Source organism: Sinohyriopsis cumingii, chromosome 18, assembly GCF_028554795.1.
Source record: "Sinohyriopsis cumingii isolate HCF-2022 chromosome 18, ASM2855479v2, whole genome shotgun sequence".
Taxonomy (NCBI): Eukaryota; Metazoa; Mollusca; class Bivalvia; order Unionida; family Unionidae; genus Sinohyriopsis; species Sinohyriopsis cumingii.
The window spans coordinates 67004053-67029885 of NC_142978.1; the positions used below are offsets into that span (position 1 = coordinate 67004053).

General features: G+C 36.3%; 1 protein-coding gene across 1 annotated transcript in view; it reads left to right on the plus strand.

The window, feature by feature from the left end:
• The window catches only part of LOC149776844 (ubiquitin carboxyl-terminal hydrolase 32-like), a 173404-nt gene that overhangs the window by 59660 nt on the left and 87911 nt on the right, over nt 1-25833 (plus strand). The window contains exons 6-11 of the mRNA XM_089941578.1: nt 1525-1656; nt 6410-6517; nt 8318-8433; nt 10176-10250; nt 10806-10889; nt 11525-11586. Coding sequence (XP_089797704.1) covers nt 1525-1656; nt 6410-6517; nt 8318-8433; nt 10176-10250; nt 10806-10889; nt 11525-11586 — 577 coding nt within the window. The remainder of the gene's footprint in view (nt 1-1524; nt 1657-6409; nt 6518-8317; nt 8434-10175; nt 10251-10805; nt 10890-11524; nt 11587-25833) is intronic.

Below are 25833 nucleotides of genomic sequence, written 5' to 3' on the forward strand. Positions count from 1 at the left end.
ATTTCACTGGTTTATTTTGCATTTTCCATATGAAAGTATCTTTGTCACAGTTTACTGATCGGAAAACACAGGTAAAATATGAATCTGACATTTTATACATGTCTTTGCTTTATTTATTGCTGATTTATTTATATAATCAGTCTTTTCGAGTTGATTCAGACCAAAGAGAACAGTTGACAACAAGCTTACCACATTTACTGCTAGTCATTTGTACATGACATCAATCATTGTTTATGCCTTGGGCATTTGCTTTCTGATTTGTTGACTTAAGTTGTTTTTTTGTCATCTTAACAATACTACATTTGAGATAATACCTCTTTTTGTATTGTAATGATTATAAAGAATAAGATAACTACATTTTTACATATGGAACAGAGTGTTAAACTTTTATTCATTGTCAAATTTTACTAAAAATATTTAATTTTATCCTCAATATTTTCAGAATTTATACTTAGAAATCTGCAGTTAGGAAGTGCGTATATAAGGTACAACATAACGATTTTGATTCGATAGGCACCAACTTTAGAGCAGTAGCTAAATTAGAATAATTATGGAATCTTGATATTCCCATTACTTTTTTTTTTAAAAGCCTGGGAATAATGAACCTTACTATCAAACATGTATTTCTGGTCATCACTCACAAAAATATGAATTACAGAGAATGATATACGTACTGTAACACATATCTGCCTGTAACTCAAGCAGTACAGTGAAAAAAGAAAATTTTTTATTGTTTGGTTATGTGTGATTTACTACCATTCTTTAGCATTTTTGATAGGCAATACATGGCAGCCAGTATATTTGGTGGTGGAAGAACCTGGGAAGACCCCAGAAAAAGCCACCAACTCATGAGAAGCTACTGACAAGTTTTCTCACATTGGTTGAGCTGAGACTCAAACTCTAATGGATAGAGGTGAGATGCGTGTGATCTATAATGGTGAGCAGCTTAGACCACTCGGCCACTCTTGGCATTATAACTTAACGACAGTCATGTGCAATAGTGATGTCCCTATCATCCTCTGTATATAATGAAACTGTTCATGACAAGTTTGCCCCAATTCAGAGGATTACTTCCCTTTAATTAAATGTTAAGTACAAATTAAATCATTTGAATACTCATCATTGTTTGAATGAGTTTTTTCAGTTCCTCCTCTTGCCTTAAAGTTTTAACAGCCAAAACTTTGAAGAAATAAAAAACATTTTGTGCTGAAAGCATTGGGAGTTTTTGAATTGCAATCCATGTTATTATTTAGTTGATTTTTTAACTGACAAAAATAGCAATATAGGTTTTCTTTTTTTAGTATTTCCATTTCTTGAAAAAACATTTTGTTAATGGCAGTAATGTCCCTGCTGCTCAGTTTTACTCCTCTGTGTTACTCTTCAATTCATTTTATGGTCGTTCAGAAATGTTTCTTATATACAGGACGAAAAAAGTACTTTTCGTTGATTGGCCAAGAAAAACCAAATGATAATATAAGTACATACCTATTTTAAGAACAGGGGAACAAATATTTTATTTTTCAGTGGAGGAGACAGACATCAGTGAGTTGGAAAAGCGGTACTGGGTGCTGAAGGCACAATCCAAGTCTGGAAGATTTGACCAAGAGACCTTTAAGTCCTTTGTTTCTCCACCTATACCCCATACACTTTGTGAAGGTATTAATTGTCTTAAGTTAGTTTTAACTTCATGTGTTGTAAATTCTTGATGATGTGAGAAAATAGCATATATTGAAAACAAACCTTCCCATTTTTTGTAACTAGTAAGTACACATACAGCAATTCACCATAATATTAGGAACAACTTAAATTTTTTCTTCCCAACTCTCTTTGAATTTTAAATGTAAAATCGATCTTTTCAAATCTCAACTTTTTCTATAATAGTCCATTAAAGATTTTTGACATTGTATTCATTTCCGCACATGGGAGCTCTTACTGTTGATAAGCGCATAGTAGAAGGAGAATCCGTCAAAGTCTTGATGTATTTTAAAAAACACATATTATCCAGATTTTTGCATTATTTTACATTGATGGCTCCACGTTTGCTAGCAGCATAACTACACTATTCTGGACTGTTTGTATGTTACACATGATCTAACAACTTCTCTGGATGACAAAATGTTCCACATGTCCTAGCAACTTGTCTATAGTACCTCTGAATGACTTATATGTTCTACCTGTTCCAGCAACTTGCCTATAGTACTCTGAATGACTTAAATGTTCTGCGTGCTCTAGCAACTTGTCTATAGTACTCTGAATGACTTAAATGTTCCACATGTTCTGGCAACTTGGCTATAGTACTGTGAATGACTTATATGTTCTACCTGTTCCAGCAACTTGCCTATAGTACTCTGAATGACTTAAATGTTCCGCATGTTCTAGCAACTTGTCTATAGTACTCTGAATGACTTGAATGTTCCACATTTTCTGGCAACTTGTCTATAGTACTCTGAATGACTTATATGTTCTACTTGTTCCAGTGACTTGCCTATAGTACTCTGAATGACTTATATATTCTGCATGTTCCAGCAACTTGCCTATAGTACTCTGAATGACTTAAATGTTCCACATGTCCTAGCAACTTGTCTATAGTACTCTGAATGACATATGTTCTACATGTTCCAGCAACTTGCCTATAGTACTCTGAATGACTTATATGCTCTGCATGTTCCAGCAACTTGCCTATAGTACTCTGAATGACTTAAATCTTCCACATGTTCTGGTAACTTGTCTATAGTACTCTGAATGACTTAAATGTTCCACATGTTCTAGCAACTTGTCTATAGTACTCTGAATGACTTAAATGTTCTACATGTTCCAGCTACTTGTATATAGTACTCTCGATAGAATGAATGTTCCACACATTCTAGGTAATCATTTGCAGTACTCTGGACAGTTTTATTGTTTTATATGTTCCAGCAACTTCTGGATGACATAAATGATCCAGTTGTTCTAGCAACTTGTCCACTGTTTTCTGGCTGACTTCAGTGTTCCACATGTTCTTGAGACTTGTCCACAGTCCTTGGGACAGCTCAAGTGTTTCACATGTTTTAACAGCTTTCCTGATTGCTGTAAATGACTTCAGTGTTCTGCAGTACTCTGGACAGTTTTATTGTTTTACATGTTCTTGCAACTTGTCCACAATATTCTGGACAGCTTAAGTGTTCCACATGTTGAAGCATCTTGTCTACAGCATTCTGGACAGCTTGAATGTTACAAATGTTCAAACAACTTGTCTGTGTGACATAAACATTCTATATGTTCAAGAAACATGTCCACAAGACTCGTCCATGCTACTCGAGACAGCTTGAATGTTGCACATGTTCTAGTGATTTGTCTACAGTACTCTGGACAGTTTTATTGTTTTACATGTTCTAGCAACTTGTCTACAATACGCTGGTCAGCTTCAGTGTACCACATGTTCAGGCAACATGTCTGCAGTGCTCTGGATAGTTTAAATGTTGGTTTAATGTGGTTGTGTAGAAAACCAGTAAATCAATAAGAAATTGCCATTTTGTCAAATACAGATTGTTTCATGTGCCACATTGTTGATGGAACCCAGGATTGCAGAGGTGCAGAGTGATTACACTATGTCTTCTCAGTCTAAGCACCTGTAAATATTATTTTATCCCAAGTACTAATGAATGGATCATGGCTTAAGCAGCTTGCTGGTAGTTGTGGAATTAAGTATGATTTAGCAAGTCCAAAACTTGGTGCTAGGTACATTTCAGTTAAGCAATAACACAGAGTTCTCATTTCAGGGTTGAAAATTTCATGCATGTTTTTCTTACCCAGAACCAAGATTTTTCAGGAAATTACATAAAATAATTACGGGCAGCAAAATTAAAATTACCCATCAAAATATTCAGTGTGTCCCAGACTGTCTGACACTTGATTTGTCCAGTACTGCACCTCATGGAAAGACCCATCTCTGCTTATGAACAGAAAAGTTGACTTTCAATTTCCTCTTATTGTAGACTTAAATTTGTCATATTTCCATATTATTTTACTGTGTTAAAACTATGTTTCCCACCACTTCCAATTTTATTAATGTTTCTAAACCTGTACATTTCGCTATGCACATGTATCGTTACAGTGCTCCAGATAGCATGTGTATTAAGTCCAAATGCATGGGTTCTGACAAAGCTACAGGTACCAGGCACACATACTTTTGATTAACATCTTGTAGACGTCAGTGCAAAGCTTTTTCATTTCTAAAATAATATTACATGTTCAACATTGGAACTTGTATTTTGCATTACAGCTATCAAAGTATGTCATAGTCATGTTCTGTTCACATTTCATGGTAATGTAAAATATTTTGAAAACTTCGGTTTCATGTCGTGTACATAATACCACATATCTTCATAGGTACATTTCATCTTTAGGAATTTTAGTCCATGCCACCAGAAATAGACCATGGTGACCTGTTTTAAATGTACTGGTCATAGACAGGAGAGTATGTGGGATAGCTTGTTGCCCATTGTCAGTTGTCCATAATCTGATGTCTGTTGTCCAATGTCCATCAGTCTGTTAGTACAGGTTTGTTATCTCTACTCCCCCCAAAATACTTGGAGGATTTCCATTAAACTTTATGCACACATTCATCCCAAGATCCAGTCAGTCTTAAATAAAAATTGTGCTACTCAGATATCCATTATGGATGTCACAGCAGCCATGTTGAAAATCTTATCACTACTCCTTTTGAATGGATGGTTCTATCAATGGGATTTTCACTGAAAGATTTCTTTTAATGAATGGTCAGTCCCAAATAAAAATGGTACCTTGCAGGTATTCAGTATGGCTGCCACACTGAATATATTGAAAGTCTTGTTAATAATTCTTCTGAATGGATTGGCTTATTGGTCTGAGGTTTTCACCAAAAGTCATGTAATGATATCTAGCTTGTCCTAAATGGAAAGGGTGTCAATATTACATCCAGTATGACTTGCATTGCAGCTAATAATATCTTGTAACTCAAGAATGTGAGAGATGGTTTCAACACTCAGCAGTTAAAAAGAAGAAATTGTCTTATCTTGAATGCCTGGAAATTCTTTTGGGACTGTAGAGCATCAGACTCATTGAGGAAATCATGTTTTGCTGATATTTCCTAAATACCTTGATTGACTTTGCTTTTGCTCATACCTGGGATAATCCATTATAAAACTAAGGTAAATCATTCAGAAACAAGTTCACTTGCCCCTTTGACCTTAGATTCAAGGGTACTGCATTAAGGTTTTGATTGAAATTTTTTTGCTTGCTGATATTTCTTACCCTCTTGTATAAATTTTGTTCATTCTTGAGATAAATCATCATGAAACTAAGATAATTCATTCTGTAACATTTTTACTTGCCCCTTTGACCTTGGGCTCAAGGTTATATAGAGTTCAGGCTTTTGTTAATTATTTGTTAATATTTACTGAATCACTTGATGGTTTTCTTTATACGTCAGATGAATTGTTACAAAGCTAAGACAAATCATTCTGTGACATGCTCACTCAACTTTTGACTTTGGAGTAAAGATGGCTCATTGTACAGCAGTGCTTCAATCATGGACTGGACATGCAGTTTCTGATCTTCTTCTTTATGCATTTTGTAACTTTTGGGACTTGGACTTTTTTGATGAACACTTTTTAGCACTAATTAGCAAAAACCACTTAAAGGTAGATAAATGAAATTTGGGATACATGTTTGTAACGCACATTGTTAACACATTAACCCCTAGTGACGAGTTAACGTGGCAGGAGGTAGTAGCCTACTGCCGAGCTCTGTAGCATCATGGTCATGCATGATACACTAAAGTGGGTGGTATTATAGAAAGGTAGAGAGATGTAGCTCTATACAATGATACCAGGTACTCTGGAATTTCTGGCTGCAATTTTTTGGAATCTATTTTTTCTAGCCAAACTTGGCCTGTGGTCGGAATCTGATTTTGTGTCCAGATTTTAGACTAAGGCATACATGTATGAACTGCAAACAGACAGATGAACCTTTGCAAAAGATAGGATGAGATGGGCATTTGGAATAAAGAGTGGTCTCAATAAAAAAAATAATGGGTCTGTTTAGCAAATTTTAAAAAAAAAAATCCAACTTTTACCCTTCTGCTCATGCGCGAGCCAAATAGCCAATGAAAATGATGTTTCTAACACAACTAGGGAGTGTTATTGAAAAATCACCAGGAATTAGGTGTTTTCGGATGCATTCAGAAATAGCTTTCAAAATGTGTTTCCTACTCGAATTTAAGGCGAAAACGACAAAAACCTCAAGGGGTTAATGTGTTAACATGATTATATTTTCATTCCATTAGAAACATTTAAAATTTATCAATTATAGCTTTTAATTTTTTTACTTTTATCTTTTTGGTGGGCATTCATGTTTTACAAATTCAGATCAGGTTTTTATAAATTTTCAGCACTGTTCATGGCTTTTGATGAGAACAGAGACAATCATATAGACTTCAAGGAGATGGCCTGTGGGATTTCAGCTTCTTGTAGAGGGCCCACGTTAGAGAGGCAGAAATGTAAGCTTACGAGAATATTAGTCAGTTACTTGATACTTAATTAGTTATTTAAGCTGTCAGAATATGTGACTTCTTCAGCAAAGTACGTTCTGTACAACTACCATCCGCTTGTCAAAAGGTCACATCATTATGGAATGTAAACTAAGTCAGATGTAGAATTTCAGTTCTTTGACAAATTGTTAGAAAAACTACATCAATAACCTCTGCGTACAAAGTTTGAAGGAATTAATACAGATTACATGTTAACCTTTACAATTGTTTTCATGTCTTTATAATAGCATTTTTATTATAGCATTGTTTTTCTTCCATCATGTTACCAATGTAAACTCTTGCTTTTACCAGTCTTTTAATAGAAATGTTTTTAATCTGTGTTGTACATAACATTCTTTTTCATAATAGTAACTATATTAACCTTCCATAGCTGGTATATATTGTACCTGTATTTAGAATAAAAATTGTATGAACTTCGATTCCTCAATATTCTGATCTTTTAATTGATTCATAGTGATTAATACAGTAAAACCTGTCTACTATTAGTGACACCTGTCATTTACAACCTCAGTTGTTATGCATGGATCTTGGTCTATATAATTTGTTATGAGTAGTCAGCATTACAAACGTAGACACTGATATGTGATTTGACTAAATATCTTCCTGAAATTACCCTTCATGTATGGACCCTTTCATTATGGACTTGTGGAATAATAGCAAAAATAAAGAAACTATGATCTTTGTGATCAAATCCAGATACTGGCTTATCCATGTTTGATCTGGATCTGTGTTTTTTGGATTCAGTGGAATGGAGGAAACAAGTCAAACTTTATGGGAGTTTATCTGACACTTTAAGTTGCCCATAATTTTCATGCATTTGTCAAACTCAGACTTATTTAGCATTTTCTAAATTTGGCCTCCAATGAATGAAAATTTGTTACAGATGAAAAGAAATTATGCCTCTTAAAAAGTTTAAACAATCAGCACATAAGTATAAAAAAGGAATATTCAACTTCTTTGGGGGCCGGGGAAAGCAGGAATTGGAACAGTTGCGTTTTTTGGACATTATGTATTGATTTGAATATGTCTTGTGAAATTCTGAATGAACCCAAAGACTATGTCAAGTTGGGAAAACAAGCAGGAAGCCTTTGAGCTCCATGCTATTTGGAACTACAGTTTCAAAAACTGTACTGGAGGTAATTTAGATCTAAGTGTAATTTACAAACTTTTTAGTTTTAAATAATGTTTGTCTTTGCTACATCAGCCTCAGGTCACACTTCTGAACTGTTTAAATGCATGTTTTCCAACTCAACAATAGCATTACACAATATTGGGTAATACCTTACTGAAAATTAGTCTAACATATAGATTAATATCAACTACATTACCAATTGAAAGGCTTGTTAGGGTTGGCAGGTCTGGTCAGGAATTGGAAGGATCTTAATTTAATAGGATATGGGTGATAGGTGTAATCCAGACTTGTTCAAAGTATTTTTATGTTGACTAGTCCAGCTTAACTCAGACTGTTTTAAGTGTTTGATATTGACTGGTTGAGCTAAAATCAAGACTACATTTAGTGTTGTATGCTGACTGGTGCAGCTAAAATATGATGTCTTTGTGTCTTTGAAAGTGTTGTTCACCCCCACTCCCTTTTCAATCTGTGAATATCCCACTAGCGATATCTACAAGGGAGAAATATCTAAGTTTCCGGACAGACAGTATTGTAAGCGGTCATTATAATTTGAACACACCTTAAAAATAGCTTTTGTCTGTTTAAAATATAATATGCTTGTACTTCTCTTTGCACAGTTTGCTTCAAGATATTTGACGCTGATCATGATGGTCTGCTGAGTCACAGTGAGCTTCAGGAGATGATTGATGCATTGGTGGCTATACGCTTAGAGAACAAGGATCTAGATGAACTGGTAGTTAATTTGTATCTTTTTTGTAGCAAGTTTTACATAAATGTTGAACAACAGTCCAGAAGTTCTGAAATCCAGTCTTCCATTTTGAAAAAAATATTATATTACATCATTTGTACCGTGAACTGTTAGATCTGATAAAGTGATGATGCTTCTTGTCCCTTTTTATAAATGTGATGTGTTAATCTAAGTCACCTTTCCAAGATCTATCAGAGTTATGGTGCTTCTCATCTCAGTTTATTAAAGTTAATCTCAAGTCAGCAGTTTCTGACCTGAAAATGTTTTTATGGTTGTTGTTGTAGGGTTTAACGCCATTTTTCAGTGCACGATAGGCTATACATGGCGGCCAGTATTAATGGTATAGGAAGAACCCGGGAAATCCCTGGAAAGAACCACTGACCCTTGAGAAGCTACTGACAAGCTTTCTCACATACCCACATTGGCCGAATCTGAGACTCGAACCTATGCAGACAGAGGTGAGATGGCAGTGATTCGTAACGGAGAGCGCTTTAGACCACTCGGGCACTCGGTGCCCCTGTTTTTATGGTAGTTCTCATTTCAATTTTTTTTTTTTAATGTGATGTGTTGATCTTGGTCAGCACTCTCTGAGCTGGTAAAATTATGAGGCTTCTCATCTCAGATTTTGAATATGGTATGTTGATCTCAGTCTGCAATCTATGGTCTGGTAAATTCATTATGCTTGTCAACTCCATTTTTGAATGTATCTGTTCAGATCTCAATCAGCAATCTCTGATCTGGTAAAGCCATGATGTTCTTTTCTCTTTTTATGATGTGTTGATCTTGGTCAGCAGTCTCTGATCTGATAAAGTCATGATGCTATTTAGTTTGGTTTATAAATGTAATGTGTGTTGATCTCAGTTGCCAGTTTCTGATCTGGTAAAGTCATGCACTTCGGTTCCATTTTTGAATGTGATGTGTTTATCTCAGGTAGCAATTCCTAATATGGTAAAGTTATGATGCGTCTCATCTCTCTTAATCAGTGTGCTATGTTGATATCAGTCCGCAGTTCATAATCTGGTAAAATAATCATGATTTTCTCCTCTGTTTATGAGTGCTATGTCTTGATCTCAGTCAGCAGTCCCCAATCTCTTGAAGTATTCTGGTGTATTGATCTCCATCAGTTGTCTCTGATCTGTAAAGTCATAATGCTCGTCATCATTGTTTATGAATGTGATATGTATATCACAATCAACATTCCTTGATATGGTAAAGTCATGATGCTTCTCATCTTTCTTTATGAATTTAATGTGCTGACCTTGGTCAGAACTCCCAGATCTAATAAAGTCTTTATACTCTTCATGAACGTGATGTGTTGATCTCAGTCATCAATTCCTGATAAAGGTGTAGCTCATTGGAAATATTTGGAAGTGAGTGTAAATTCAGTAGTAATGATATAAACAAAAAATTAATTTGATATTACATAATTCTACCTGATGAAACTAATGAAGAATCAAACAATAACTTGTGCCGTTATGGAAAAATGAATCTACAGTTTATCACTGCATGTGTGCTAGCTTGCATTGTTTTTAACCATCAAGAAATTTTTGTAAAACATATGAAAGGACAGGCAACAGGCCATGAAAAGACCATTTTGTCTGACAAGAAATGACAGGTGACAGACCATGAATTTTAATATCTTCTTTCTTGTAATGCAAATAGCTATAGTATGTTCTTGGCTGGATACTGTTATTTTATTCTCAATAAAAATTTGTACTTAATTTTAGGAAGGAGATTCATACATCAAGATGGATCCTGCAACAGTTGCAAGAGAGATTATCATGACCCATGATAGTGACAAAGTATGTTTTATACTTTTCATTACTTTGATAAAAATATTTAATTCAGAATTTATTGACATATGACACAAATAGTACACATATAACCAACATGATGTGTCTTACATAGAGATGACCAGATTTAATCAGCTTAACTTGGCTTTGCTAATGGACTATTATTGCAGCAGCAAAGAAAATTATGCAAACAATTTTTCCATAAATGCAAGTGTTTTCTTTTTAATGTGCCTAAGTAATTGAAAAACCAAATGATGATCTTTTGTACCAACTTTTGAGGTTTTCTCACAAAAACCATTCTAAATTATTTCTTTGTTACCTTAGTTCTTAATTTATCTGTTCCAAGCCATTCATCTCCAAGAGTTCCACCAGTTTGAATCATCTATATCGAAAAATAAATTAAATAAATTGTTTAATCATCACTAAATAAAATTGTAGCAGTTACATAAACAGTTGTTTGCAGCAACCTCTGGTGCAAGTAATAGCCTTTGAAATAATTTTAGAATTGCAATGCAGATGTTTTGGATTCTTGATTTTCATATTTAATGATTTTTGTTACCACAGGATGGAAAGATAACACAGGAAGAATACTTGGTGTGGACAGTTAACAATGCTCTTTCTGAAGATTTTTTGGATCTCCTTAGTCAAGTAAGTGTCCATTTATAGGAACTTTATGACATGGAAAATTTAGAATTGTTGTTCTGGATTCCCACTTCAAAGTTTGAAAGGAAAATGATACAAAATAGTAAATGAATGAAGTTCATACAGTATCAAACAATCATAATTAAAACATTTATGGGACAAGAACTCTTGTTTTGTACGAAAGAACTTTATATCTACCCATTGTACCATTTATTTGGAAAAAACTTTTCATTGGTTTTTCAGCTCATTCTTAGCACTGTATTTCATTATTGTTGTTACTGGTAAACTCAAAGTTGAGCTAAAAAATCAAATTTAAGAGGTGATAATTTCAGTACATGTACTTCAGTGAAATAGATGTTAATGTTTTCGGACATCAAAATTGTCATCTTGAGTTTCTTGCTTAAAAGCTTACAAGAATGTAGGACTGGGTATATTCACTCTTTAGATCCATCCAGCAAGGATATTGTCTCATCATCACTAACTTAGTTACTAGCAATAATAGATGGACTGTTTGTTGCAACAGAAAGAGAAGTTAACTTGGAGAAAAACGGTGAAATGAATTCTTTGTAATGCAGTATGTTAATTTGATTGCTCATAAGCTTTTTTAAAAAGAAGTAAGTTTGGCCCTTCTTAATTATTAGGTCTGCCACATTGTTTTGGGTTTGAAACCTCAGACAAGGGAAGAAGAAGGAAGGATCATCAAGTAAGTATCTTTGTCCCTTTCTTTTTCTTTTTCTAAACAATATGTATTAGTCATGGTATCTCGATCAGCAGTTAGTTTCATTGAAGTCTTGATCAATTTTATTAAATTTGATTACTTGTCTTCATGATAAGCTTCAGATGGTAATATAATGACAGACAGTTTTCAGTTCTCTGTATATGTGAAAATTCATATTCTGAAAATTTATGAAATGGGGAAGGGGAATATTTCTTTTGCCATTTTCAAAAGATATACATTTTCTTGTTTGCCATTACATGTCACTTTTCCTCAACCATTTGGATATTTTTTGTTTAATAGTCTTACAGTGTTTCACATCAAACTACAGACATGTACATTATGTTGGTGTGTATAATATGCATTTTTGCATAATGTGTACCCTACATTCAACCCAGAATGAGGGAAAAAAACTTGATTCTGCCATATAACACACTTGATGCAATACTTTTTAAAATATTGATAACTTGGCTCCATTTTCATAGTGTGACAGTAGTCATCCATTTTGGATAGTGCACTAATCATTACTTATTGCATGACATTTGAATTGTTTATATAATAAACCAGTGCTTGATTGTTTTTCTGGTCTTTTCTGTCATTATGCAGAACCCATGACCAATTATTGTGTTAAAGATATCCTAAGAAACAATGAATTATGTCAATATTTAATGTATATCTTTCCGATTTCTTTTACTGGCCCTTAAAGGTGCCATTTTAAGGTTTACCATGCTGATGGAGTTCAGTCTTTTGTATCAAATCCCTGTTCATTGTCATCACTCTTGTAAAGTCATTATATGTCCTCATCTGTCATTCATCTCCATTCCCTAACAGAAGATTCTCCTACATTGAACACCTTCCCAGAAGATCTGATACCATGTGCTTCTGCACAGACATTGATGGTTAACTAGTTTTTCACTTTGTACAAGTTTATTACATGGCCCATGTTGATACTTTGTCTGGCTGTATTTGTTCACATTCAATATTGAACATAAGATGCTGTGTGAAAGTTTAGACCCAGTGGTCATACTTATTTGGACTATCACAGCACCTCTGAAATATATCTGTGTGTTCAAGGTAGCACTGAGCAAGACAACGCATTGAAATTATGCTTGGCATATCTAAGCTTTAGCCGGTGCCAAATCGCCTTCAGATAGACCTTCTTGGGACAATTAAACATTGATCACTGTCTTGTAACAAAGGAGTATCAAATACTGTGGCTTAAGATGACAAATTAAACAAAGATCCAAGTTTATTTTTTCTCAAGAAATGTAAATAAATTGCAAACGTACTTGGAGAAAGTAATGTAATTATGTTTAGCACATCATAGCTTTAGCCATTACTTATTATTTAGATAAGACCGCAGTGAGTCATTGAAGCAGTGATCACTGTACAGGCATGAAGAAATATAAAATACTTTGATTGAAGATGAGCAGTTACTCTTCTCTGAGTATCCAAGACCCCCAACATTTTTAATTGACCTCCAGTTATGACACCAAGGTTTGTTTTTTCACTCAGTCATACTCCCTGTTGTGACACTAAGGGACTTTAGACTCTCCTTTGGGAAACATTGATGAGAAATAAAACTTAGGACCAAGTTTATTTTCCACAAAAAAAGTATATTTCATGCATTAACTTATTATTTTGTTTAACGATGCATGTCAATGTTAACATAACAGACAAACCGTGGCATGTCCCCTGAATGTGCCTCTGATGAGAACATTAACACTGCTTGAATTCTAAGTATTATATTTCAATTCAACCACAAAAGGAAAATAAATGAATAAATGAAGAAACAAAGTATTAGGTCAGCAGTTGTTAGATATTGAAAATTTACAGGTGTGTATATGGTAATCAGTTTCATTTGGCTTCATTGCGGTATTTGGCACATCTCTAATGGAAATGTGACAGTGTAGAACAACAAGTTACCAGTTGTAGGTACATGTATTTCTAGTTAAGATACAGACCAAAAAGCTACACAGTGTTGTTAAATTAAATGAATTTATTTACATAGAGTAACCAGAGAGCAAGACTATTGAAGTTTGTAAGCATTATTTAATGCTTTAATGAAGCTAGGAAACAATATAATTGCAATATGATAGATTTAATTTTCCACAAGAAGTGAATGTAATGTGTAGGCAACTTTGATCAGATTGATCTGGAAAAACTTTTTATATTGTTCTTCTGTAAAGCTTCAAGCTATGAACCTTGTCAATATGCAAATATATACATGTCATTAAAGGCTTCCAAGGAGACTCTTGATGAATGTGAATGTTGGCTTTTACACTTAGATTTGTATAATAAAACTCTCAAAGAATGCATGGGTCAGTATTTGCTCATCATCTTTTGAGGTGAATCTATTCCAGTATGAGATGTTGGCAAATGTATGATCCATTGTGTAAAGAAAATTATAAAATTATACAGAAAATGATGAATCTCAAACATTGAATACCAAGTGACTAATTTTAGGTTGTGAACATATATGAATTGTGCATAGTAATTTGAAACAATATAAATCTAGTGAATATGCTCTTATTATCAAACTGGGGGTACTAAGTGAGTAACTCCAGGTAGGGATCATATACATACATGTGATTCTACCGGTGGTAGGACAAAGATAAAGTTTTAAAGGCCATCTACCACACATACCATTTTATTGTAGAAATCTACTGCTTTAAAAGAATGAAAGACTTTTTAAAACAACTCTCCACACATTACAGAAACCAGTGGGAATCAGTCTGTTGGGAGTCCAGAAATATTAAACTGGTGCTGTGATGTGTGTTTGAGTAATTGGTTTAAAAAGGTTAACATGTATATACAAAAAGTGATTAATTGATCACCTTATTATTTTAACATGGAGAGTTTAAGACCAAATGTGGAATGTTTTTTGAGGTGTTATGAATAATAAATGGATCCAAGATGGTCCATGATAGCTTTCAAGTCCTTGAATAAAAATCAACTGACTTTTTTAAGGAGGTGAAATAAAATTGAGAGACCAACCAAAAATGATTTTGGCAGAAGCATTAGAGTTAATATTTTGAATTTTTATATTGTTTAATTGTTATGGCATTGTTTAGGATATTACAGGAATATTTAAGGGTTGTTTATATATTTTGTGTTCAATTCATGTTAATATGCCAAAACATGCATTTTCTCTCAGTGCTAAAAATCCACTGGCTAAGAAGTATGGTACTCGTGAATGCATCCGAAGTCCAACTGAGGAACTTCCTCCTCAGTGTGAACTTAGCTTGGAGGGTTATTGGAAAGCAGTTGGCAGCCTTAAAAACCCAAGCAGAGGAAAACAGTCTTCTTTGCCAGCTGAGCATGTTTATTTTTATCTTGCCACTTCTGTTGCTGATACAGAAAGTCCATTCTCCATTCTTTTTGATTTCTTTACAATCCCTGAAAATGTAAAATTTATGTCAATAAAATATTTACTGAGTTAGAAGCAGCCAATCTACTGATCAAATTTTGTAAATCTACTGGTTCTGTCACATGTATGAATATACTAGTTATAATTGGTAAGTAGTATCAGTATTAATAATAGAGACCACAGCTCATTTGATCAAACAGTGGGTACCAAATGGCAAACTCCAGGTAGTGACCGTACATTTGTTTTCTTTTCAGTCTCCTTAAAATGCTAAAATTTATGTCAATAAAAAATCTTGTTTAGAAACCAGTCATCTGATCCAAACATATTAATCTACTGGTTTGAAATCCTGCTTCTGTCACATGTATTCATATATGAATTGTGATTAGTAATTAGTATTGGTATGAATATAGTGACAGTGGCTCATGTTATCAAACAATGGGTTGTTGTTGTTGTATGGTTTAACGCCATTTTTCAGCACACGATAGGCTATTCATGGCGGCCAGTATTAATGGTGGAGGAAGAACCCAGGAAAACCCCAGAAAGAACCATCAAGCCACGAGAAGCTACTGGCAAGCTTACTCACATACCCACATTGGCCGAATTGGAGACTCGAACCCACGCAGATAGAGGTGAGATGGCAATGATCCGTAATGGAGAGCGCTTTAGACCACTCGGCCACTCGGGGCCCCTCAAACAATGGGTACTAAATGACTGACTCCAGGTGATCATGCATTAGTTGCAAGTTGTTTTTAGCTTTAATTTGGCTGTGGCTCATATTTTTAAATTTCATATATTGCAAGTTGACCACAAGTGAAATAAATGTGAAAAGTTAAGCCAGTAAGCTTTTTCAGTCCGTGTCCTTTTGCTACTACTTCAGGATGCTAGATTCCCAATAGTGTATTATTATGTGAATTTCGGAATGCTTTCTCATTTTCCATATATTTATTACATGAAATAAATCTGGCTACCAAAAATATGAAAACACACTGACAACAAGCAAATAAAAATATGAGATGTTATGTGCTGTACATGTTGGGTCACAAGCTTTTCTGTTGAAGATGCTAATAAAGATGTTGACATTGATTTATTACATTATTTGGTTGCGGGACTAATTTGCTCTTCATGAGAACCCTTTAAATTGCATGATGGTTTGACTGACACTGCTCAGAAAATGAATTGCACTTCTGCTCCTTGTCAATATCTACACCTCCAAGAAATATGCAATAATTCAGTTGAAAAAAATGTATGCAAACCATATGGGTGAATATGATCCATGGTTTCAGCATGGCAGTTAACATTCTCAAGGATAACCTTCTCTCATTAGCTGTAATATTTAGTAAGGCTTTTGAGAATGAGTATATCTTATCATCTATAATAAATGGGAGGGCTGTGGGAATGATTATATTTTGTTAGCTATAATAAAAATATGGGCTGTTTTGAATGGTTATATCTTGTTAGTTATAAGAAAGCTCGGCTGTTTTGAATGGTTATATCTTGTTAGCTGTAAAAAAAAATGTGGGCTGTTTTGAATGGTTATATCTTGTTAGTTATAATGAAAAGGATGGCTGTTAGGAATGGTTATATTCTCATTAGTTATAGCAAATAGGAAGGCTTTTGAAAATAATTATCTCTCACTATCTATAACAAATAGGAAGGGGTTATTGGGAATAACTACATCTCATTGGGTATAGTAAATAGGAGGGCTGTTGGGAATGAATATAACTTGTTGGCTACAGTAAATAGGAGGGCTGTTGGGAATGATTATATCTTGTTGGCTACAGTACATAGGAGGGCTGTTGAGAATGATTATATCTTGCTGGTTACAGTAAATAGGAGGTTTGTTGGGAATGATTATATCTCATTCATTATAGTAAATAGGAAGGCTGTTGGGAATGATTATATCTCATTGGCTATAGTAAATAGGAAGACTGTTGGGAATGATTATATCTCATTGGCTATAGTAAATATATGTCTGTCTATAAATATGTTGGTGCAGTCCTTGACTTTTAAGCAATGGATGGTGTGTGGTCAAAGATAAAGTAAAGACAGAAGTGACAGGACAGTCAGAAGAGTAATGATAGGTAAAAGAGGATGTTTTTATCTCTTCATACACATACCAATCTGGCTACTGTAGCGGCAATGAGATAAGGAACCTCAACCAGAATAGCCCTGAGAATCACTAGGTCTTACTTGTAGCTGACTAGTTCATTAGAATGTGATTTTGGAAACCTCCAGCTTGTGAGATACCAATTTGGGAACTTCTGCAATTATTGATGGTAATTTGTTTCAAGTCCCTATTGTACATGGGAAGAAGCTGAACTTGAAACAATTTGTCAATGCTGACTTTTTCTTGTGGTTTGCCCTAGTTTGGCTATATGCCATGGTCAGGTATTTGTTCGTTGGTATGTCCACTAGGTTGTTCGCAACCTTATACAACATGGTCAGCTGGGCCTTGATTTGCCTGGATTCGAGTGATTCCCACTGGAGATGGTTCAACATTGCACCGACACTGCTAGAGTTATGATATTTTTTTGTGGTGAATCTAGCAGCTCGCCTCTGAACCATCTCTATCTTATTTATTAAATCTTTATTTTGTGGGTTCCACACAGCTGAGCAGTACTTAAGACCTGGTTGAACCAGAGTGAAATACATGTATGCTGCACTTTTTACTTCTTCATTGTTGATTTGGAGGTTGCAGCACAGGAAACCAAGGTTACTGTTCCCTGTTTTCACTATCTTGTCTATGTGCCTTTTCCAAGAGAGGTCTCTGGACAATTCAACCCCGAGATATTTTGTTTTCCTATCATTGGCTAAATTGTGCCCCTTAAGAGTATATTTGGACAAGATTGGTGATTTCTTCCTGTAAACTCTTAGGATGCTGCATTTTTCTGGGTTGAACAAAATACCCCAAGTTCTTTTCCAGAGGGCCAGTTGGTTCAGGTCTTCTTGAAGGATCTCACAATCCTTGGAGGCATTTATTTCCTGATAGACTAAACAGCAGGGGTCTCAAACTCAAACCACTCTAAGGGCTGCATGAGGGCATTTTCAGTGGCCCAAGGGCCACACCATCTTTGTTATCTCTCATGACACCTTGTAACACCAGCCATTTTGCAGGCCACATAATAAGGCTTGGGCAGCATGTGGCCCATGAGCCACGTGTTTGAGACCCCTGTTATACAGTCATTTGCAAACAGTCTTGTGTTGGATTTGACACTCGTAGGTAGATCATTGATGAACACCAGGAAGAGGATGGGACCCCATATACTCCCTTGAGGTACCCTACTAATAACCAGTGCTGGGTATGATGTTGCTTCATCTACTATAACTCTCTGTGATCTGTCTGTCAGGAAATCTCTGATCCATTTCTGGGTATTACCCCTGATGCCATAGTGGTCCAATTTACAGAATAGTCTTTCATGGGGTACACGATCAAAGGCCTTACTGAAGTCAAAGCTGGCAAAGTCATACTGCTTCCCTCTGTCTAAGGATTTGTTAAGCTCATCCAACAGGTTTATGAGCTGTGTTTCACAGCTTTGTCTGGCATGGAAACCAGGCTGGCAGTCTGTTAGAATGTTGAAGTGATCTAGATGTTGCATCATGTTGCTGACTATGATGTGTTCAAGCATTTTGCAGCAGATACATGTAAGGGAGACAGGTCTATAATTGCTGGCCTTGAATCTTTCTCCATTTTTAAAGATAGCTGTAACATTGGCTGTTTTCCACACATCAGGGACATAGCTTGTTGAGAGGCACTTCTGGTAAATATAACTCAAGTATGGTGCACACTCTTCTGCTAGATCTTTCAGGATCCTTGCTGGAATCATGTCTGGTCCTGGATCTTTCAGTTGGTTTATTTTCCACACCCAAATGACAATTTATGGTAGGTGCCCAAATGACTGTGTGTGTGTGTGTGAGATTAGGATTTTTAACGTAACTTTAATAATTTTTCAGTCATATCGCTACGATTTCTGCAGTATGGCATTTTATAGTGATGTCTAGCACTGGGGCATCATGCCGCAGACATGTAGCATGATGTCCCACCCAGTCACATTATCCTGACACCAGGCCGACCAGTCCTAATACTAACCTCTTAATGCTGAATGCTTAGCGAGGCAGCTGTAAGTACCATTTTTGTAAGTCTTTGGTATCACTTGGCTGATGTTTGAACCCTTGACCTCCCGCTTCCGAGGTGGATGCCCTAACCACTAGGCCACCGGAGCGGTCCCAAATTACAATGATAATTTGGATTAAATGGCATAGGCATGATCTTTGTTTTGTTTTAACTTCATTTCACTTTTGATTTTCGCCATGTTTGACTTGTTTATAATTAAAAGAAAGAATTATAAAATCCTATAACATGGGATAGATATATTTTTAATATCACAATTTAAAATTGCAGGCACCACAGGCCACCCAGCTTTTGGAAAGCTGTGGTCCTGAAAATTAGGTGTCCTTAGACCAGCAGACCTGTGTTAGTGTCAAACCTGTATGTAGGTCCCAACATATGGGACAATGCTTTGTTGTAGAATTCGAGAAGCACTGTCAGGTCAAAGTTATTTAATCAATGCCCGATATTACTACAGGTGCATAGACAAATAATAAAACCATAAATATGCAATCTTATCAATTAACTGTTTTGAGTGGTTACATTAAGAAAATCCCTTTCTGAAAATGGGTGCACTCATGTTGGCAGTTAGAAAGAAAGTGTTAGTTCCTTCATATACATGTACCAACTTTAATGCTTCATTGTGTTACTGAGTATTTAGTAATGGTAATGTTTTATCTGCAACAAAGAAATTTAGACAAACAAAATGATATGAAGGCATGTATTTGCTCTCATCTACATGTTACAGGGTTTGTTTTAAACAACTTTTAAAAAATATTTCAACTGCCATTTTATAGTGTACTTTCATAAACTAGGAAAAATAATTATTGTTTAAGGCTAGTCAGTTCAGGGTTGTTCCATTTAAACATGCATGGTGCCCAGGGAAGCAAGTTTTTATAAAAAAAATATATGCAGGATACGTCATTTTCACTGAGTTTATATTAAAATAACAAGAAAATTCAAAATTGCATATATTGGTTTGTAGGGGATGAAAAAGTGTGATGGACAGGGTCACCATATACTACTCAATTACTCATGGTTCTGTATGCCTTATTATTTATAGCTGGGTAGTGGTCTAAACAATACTTCAAAACAGCATTTAACATCTTTACTTCAAAATATATTACGAAAGTGATTTCTTACAACATTGTTAAAATGTTGTGTTCCAGTCTTTAACAGGATAAAGACAATAAATTGTCCAAACTACACTTAAGAAAGTCAAGTTTGTGAAGAATTTGAATGACCACTTGTAATTTGAGACCCAGTAAAGTTAACCAACAAGCTTTGAACAAAAGATGTTCATGACAACTCCATCTGAAACAAAAGCTAACACAAGCAGTGTTGACCCTAACCCTTGTATGTAAATCCACATTTGCCATCTTACAGATCACAAATACAGGTTCATGTACCTAGATCATAACAGCAGGCTCATGGCAGCAAATGTGATTTCGAAAACTGAATGCTCTGGATAGTTGACATGTTGGAACTTCATTTACATGTTTGACATTAATATGTACTACAATGATAAATGCTCAATCTGAAATTCCATAAACATCAATAAACGGCATCTATAGTGGCATAATTTTATCTCTGGACGTGTACTTGGTAATTTAAACTGCTGAAACAAAGATAACAGAACAATAGAACCATTAGACCTTTTTTCTTTAAACATTTTTTATCTTGACAGTTTTAAGGGATTCGTCGTTTCTGAATTGAAAGTAAGAGCTTTTTATAACTGACAAATTTTTCAGGAAATCCCTTTCATACATCTTAATGCCTTGGGCTCGGTGAGGTAAATACCTGTAAAATAAGAAAAGAACTGATAAGCACTATTAAAAATTTGAACTATATGAGATAACCCCTAAGACACCCATACTTAAATCCTGAACATAATCAGTCAGTGCTTTGTAATGGTTACTAGTGTTTTTACTATGTTTCATGTAGCAGCAGAGGGGCTGTACAGACCGAAACTTTTTGCACAATAAACCCCTCCAGGAAACTATTCCTCGATAGAGGGCTTATTTCGACGAAATAAACCCTTCTATTCAGAATACAGGACAAAAAAAAATGTCCCCCGAAAACTCGAAGAGTTTCCAGGGACAAACTCGTTGAGTTTGCACTGACAACTTGGGTTACTTCAATAAATCTGAAACAGTTTCCGTGGCGGGGTCGTTATTGAAAAATCCATGGGTCGGGTCCATCCCCTCTGCTGCTCTGGGAAATGAGTTTCCAAGGAAAAACATTTTTATGTTAGCGGAATTAAATCATTGACAAATAAATAATGGCAAATATTGGAGAAGCACATACGACTAGATTAGCTCGAGAACGTCTCGAAGCAATTCAGAAATTTCTTCCTGTCCGTGATAGTGTCAGACAAAAATTACAACTAAGACAGCAAGCACGGGAAGGCTTTGCAGAGACTACGGAGGAATTATTTAAACCCGTGACCAAAGCTACTGAAAAATCCGCAGCTGTTACCAAAGAGGCTTTAATAGAGCAAAGGAAAATTTTACAGGATATTTCAGCTGGACTTAAACCCCCGCCTCCACCCGATGAAGTTGTTGTGTCAGTACCTGCTGGTAAGCGAGTAACAGGGAGAATTACTGACCCCGCCAAAAGATTTACGCCGGATTATATTGAACTTCTTAAAAATGTACCAGAAGAGAAATTACCTGAGACAATACAGTTAGGATTGATTAGAAGAGATGTGTCTTTAAACCCAGAACACGGTTCTATGACAGATGATAATTTTATCAAATATTCGTATCGTATACGTGAAAATAAAAAACAAATCAGCAGGGACGATACAAAATACGATAGACTTGTAGATGCTATACGTAAACTTGAAATTCCACCATCGCAACCTCAAGAAGAAAAATCACCGTTGCAACACACAGAACGACAACAATATCCTTCACGGCGAAGAGCAATAGATCCTGACCTAACTCCGTTAAGTGAATACGAGGCTGCATCTGAAGGAAGTCCGCGGGGCCAAAAATTCAAACAAACTAGGTCGCCGATAATTAGCTTAACAACATCTTCTGAAAGTTTGCCTCAAGACATTTTATCCCCAAGAATTGTACCATCAACAGGGGAGGGTTTAGGATCCGGTTTTATTGCCTGCCCTAATAATATCATCGATGATGTATCACGGTTGGAAGTTCTCATCGGAGGAAGACGTGCCGGAAACAATTCTCCGGAAATTATAAATGAAGCCGCAGATATCTGTCAGAGACTATTTCAGCGTGGCATCATGGATATCAGCATCTACCGGGGGCTCATTGATGAACTCGCAGACGGTTACCACAGCGACTAATAATTAAATTTGCTAGCAAATTCAGTTAGATAAACAATAATTAAATAAAATGATACTACACGATTCTTTTCGCAGACCAAGAAGTGTCAGAGTAGTAAACTCACGATTACCAGTATACGAGGTTGTTAACGGAGATGGAGTCGGTGATGTTGTTAGGGATTTAGTCACAAGAATCGCTCCGAAAGCTGGACCGTTAGCAAAACAATTCGCGATGAAAGCCGCTGATGTTGTCAAGGATAAAGCCATTGGCACTGTTGGTAGTCTTGCCGGGAAAGCATTTCAATCAATCAAGGATCGACTAGCACAGCTGATACGAAAAAAAAACCCAGTCGAGAGGTTGGTGCCAGTAAAACTACCATCCACTGAAGCTATGCCGGCAAATGTTAGTAGCGTAGTAAATAAGGCCGTAAATCAGAAATTAGCTGAGATCGCAACAGCAGGAATTACCTCCAAAGCGTTGCAAGATAGTGTAACTGCTAATTTGATAGCTGGTAGTGGTTTCCGGTGACGATAACATTTTAATTAGATCATCACAAATAATAATAATGTTTGCACGAAAATCCAATGACGCGTTTGATATGTCCAAACCAGTACTTAAAGATGATTCTGTACGTGATTTTCAATATTATTCTTATGAAGCACGTGATCCTAACCAACGCGGAAGAATTGAACTACAGGTCCAGGATACAAGTAGATACTTCTTGCCCGCTGAGGCCTTCATCGAAGTTGAAGGTAGGCTTTTAAAGAATGATAACACTAACTACGGAATCGGCGACCGAGTTGGATTTGTTAACAACGGCATCATGGCGTTATTTAAATCCGCTATTTACATGATAGATGGAAAAGAAATTGAAACAATTCATGATAACGTCGACGTTGCCACAACAATTCTCGGGTTGGCGAGATACTCGGATGATTACACCAGATCAGCCGGACCATCAATGATGTTTGCAAAGGATATAACCGACAGCCCCGAGAACAGGAATGTAACAATGAATAATGCCGGTGACGCAGTTGCATCGATGAACGAAAATTTTAATTTGGGTTTTGCAACACGTAGATCGATGTTAAGTGGAGATGAAGAGTTCTCAGGTGTGATTCCATTGTCTCACATCTTTGGATTCTGCAGAGATGTCCACAAGGTCATATTCGGTGCCAAACACACAGTTGTACTTGTGCGAAAACCTGATGATAATGACGCTATCTGGCGAGATGCTGCTGTTGCCCCTGGTCAGGTAATACTAACTAAACTGTGGTTGTGGATGCCAGTGTTGTCTCCGTCAATCACCGAAGAACAACGACTGTTGTCTTTCATGGACACGGGCGGTAAATCACTGCTATCCTGGAAAACAACAACCACAGACGTTATTCAGGGTGATAATGGTGGGTTGTTTACATGGCATATATCATCGCAACAAGGAGTATCAGCACCACGACATATTTTCATTGCATTTCAATACCGTGCTAGAACAGATAGCCAGGAAAGAAATCCAATGGTATTTGATACACTTGGAGTTTCTGAAGTTTCGTTGAGAATAAATGGGCATCAGGAGCCATCTGAGGATATATTAATAGATTTCGAACATCATCGTGTCGCACGCGCGTATCATCGTCTGATGTCATTTATGGGGCGCGACCTTAATGTAGACACTGGCCTGCAAATATCACAGCGAGACTTTATGAGTTTATATCCGATTTATTACTTTTCGCTGGAACATCTTGATCTGGTTAAACAATCTGTTGTCGACCTACATTTCCGAGCTCGTGTAGGTGTTCCTGCTGGTGGTTACAGAGCGATTGCTGTCATACTCTCCGATAAAGCAATGCTGCTTGAAGGTGTTGGCGGACGAATGAGGGTCATCGACGCTCCAATCGAGAATATGTAACGCAATTAAAATCAAACTTAGGATATAATGTCATACAGTCATGTTAATGTCACCTTGACTTCCGGTCAAACGAAGAAATTGCAATCAAAGAATGCAAGCACGTGTGGGACATCAATAACACTAAAACGAGATCAGATTACTGGTGGTCCAAACAAATTGTCGTTGACTAATACTCAGCTTAAACATTTTAATAAGGCACTAACAGCAAAAACCGGTGTCCGACTTGATTTCTCTGCTGCAGCTATCAAGGACATGACTAAAACCGGTGGAATATTTCCTCTTCTCGCAGCAATACCGGCGTTGATTGCCGCGGCAGCACCAGCCGTAGCAAAAGCCGCAGCACTCGGTGCAGTTGGAACTGCAGCTGGAATGGCACTAAAAAAGGCAACGGGAAAAGGATACAAGAAAAAAAAGGGACGCGGTCTAAGACTACCAGGAACTCCACCATCATGGTATCCAAAAAAATTCTAACACCGTTGAGCAATTTTGATTTACTCGATGCTGTTAAAAAATTGCGTGTAAAACATTTCAGAGGCGTATTTATGCGAGATCAATTACCGCAACGACCGAATAATCCAGAAACTGGCATTATCAATCTCGACAACAAAGATGGTCCGGGAACTCACTGGGTTGCTTACGCGATCGATCCACGTGGAATTATCTATTTTGATTCGTACGGTTTAGCACCGCCAGTTGAGTTTCTCAAGTATGTCAGCAGATTTTCTAATGTTCCAGTGTGGCAGTCGACGTTACCAACACAAACATTAAATGATCCGCCCATTTGTGGGAGGGAGGTTTTAAATGTTCTTGATGCAATCTCAAGAAATCCAGCAACTCCTCCTCATAAAGTAGTGTATGAATATACCGCATCGAGAAATGCTAGCATTTGAAAAACAGCAATAAGAATAATGGTGGATATTTACGGAAGACCTTTCACACGAGGAGGTAAACCAAGCACAGATGCTGATCTCTCAAAATATGCGACCAAAGATGAAGTCGATAATCTTTTGAATATAGCTGGAGTTGACCCAGATGAAGTTGCTATTTTCCAAGACAGGCAAGGAAAACTAAGAACGAGCAACATTAAGTGGAATGATATAATTCGCAGAGTTCTTGGAGCTACCAAGGATAACTTCGTTGCATTTAGTGATGGCGGCCGGATCAAGGACTCGAATATATCAATCGCAAGCATCAAAGACAGTATTGATAAAGGTGTTGATAAATGTGTGAAAAAAGCCGGTGACACGATGACAGGCGAACTCAGCATGAGCGGCAACAAAATAACCGCGTTAGCGAATCCCGAATCCGACCAGGATGCGTCAAACAAACAATACGTGGACATCGTCAACGGTAAACTAAATACGCTGCGTGCAGAGCATGATGTTCACGTGGGCGCGTTTACAAGATTTCGAAGAAACTTCGTAAAAACTGATGAGGTCGTGGATAAGTTCTTTGGGACTCCTCCAGTCGTCGATGTAAAACTCGCTGATGTAAAGACCGACATTAACACGATCAAACAAACACAGCAGGATATCGTATCAGGTATTCCTGATATCGT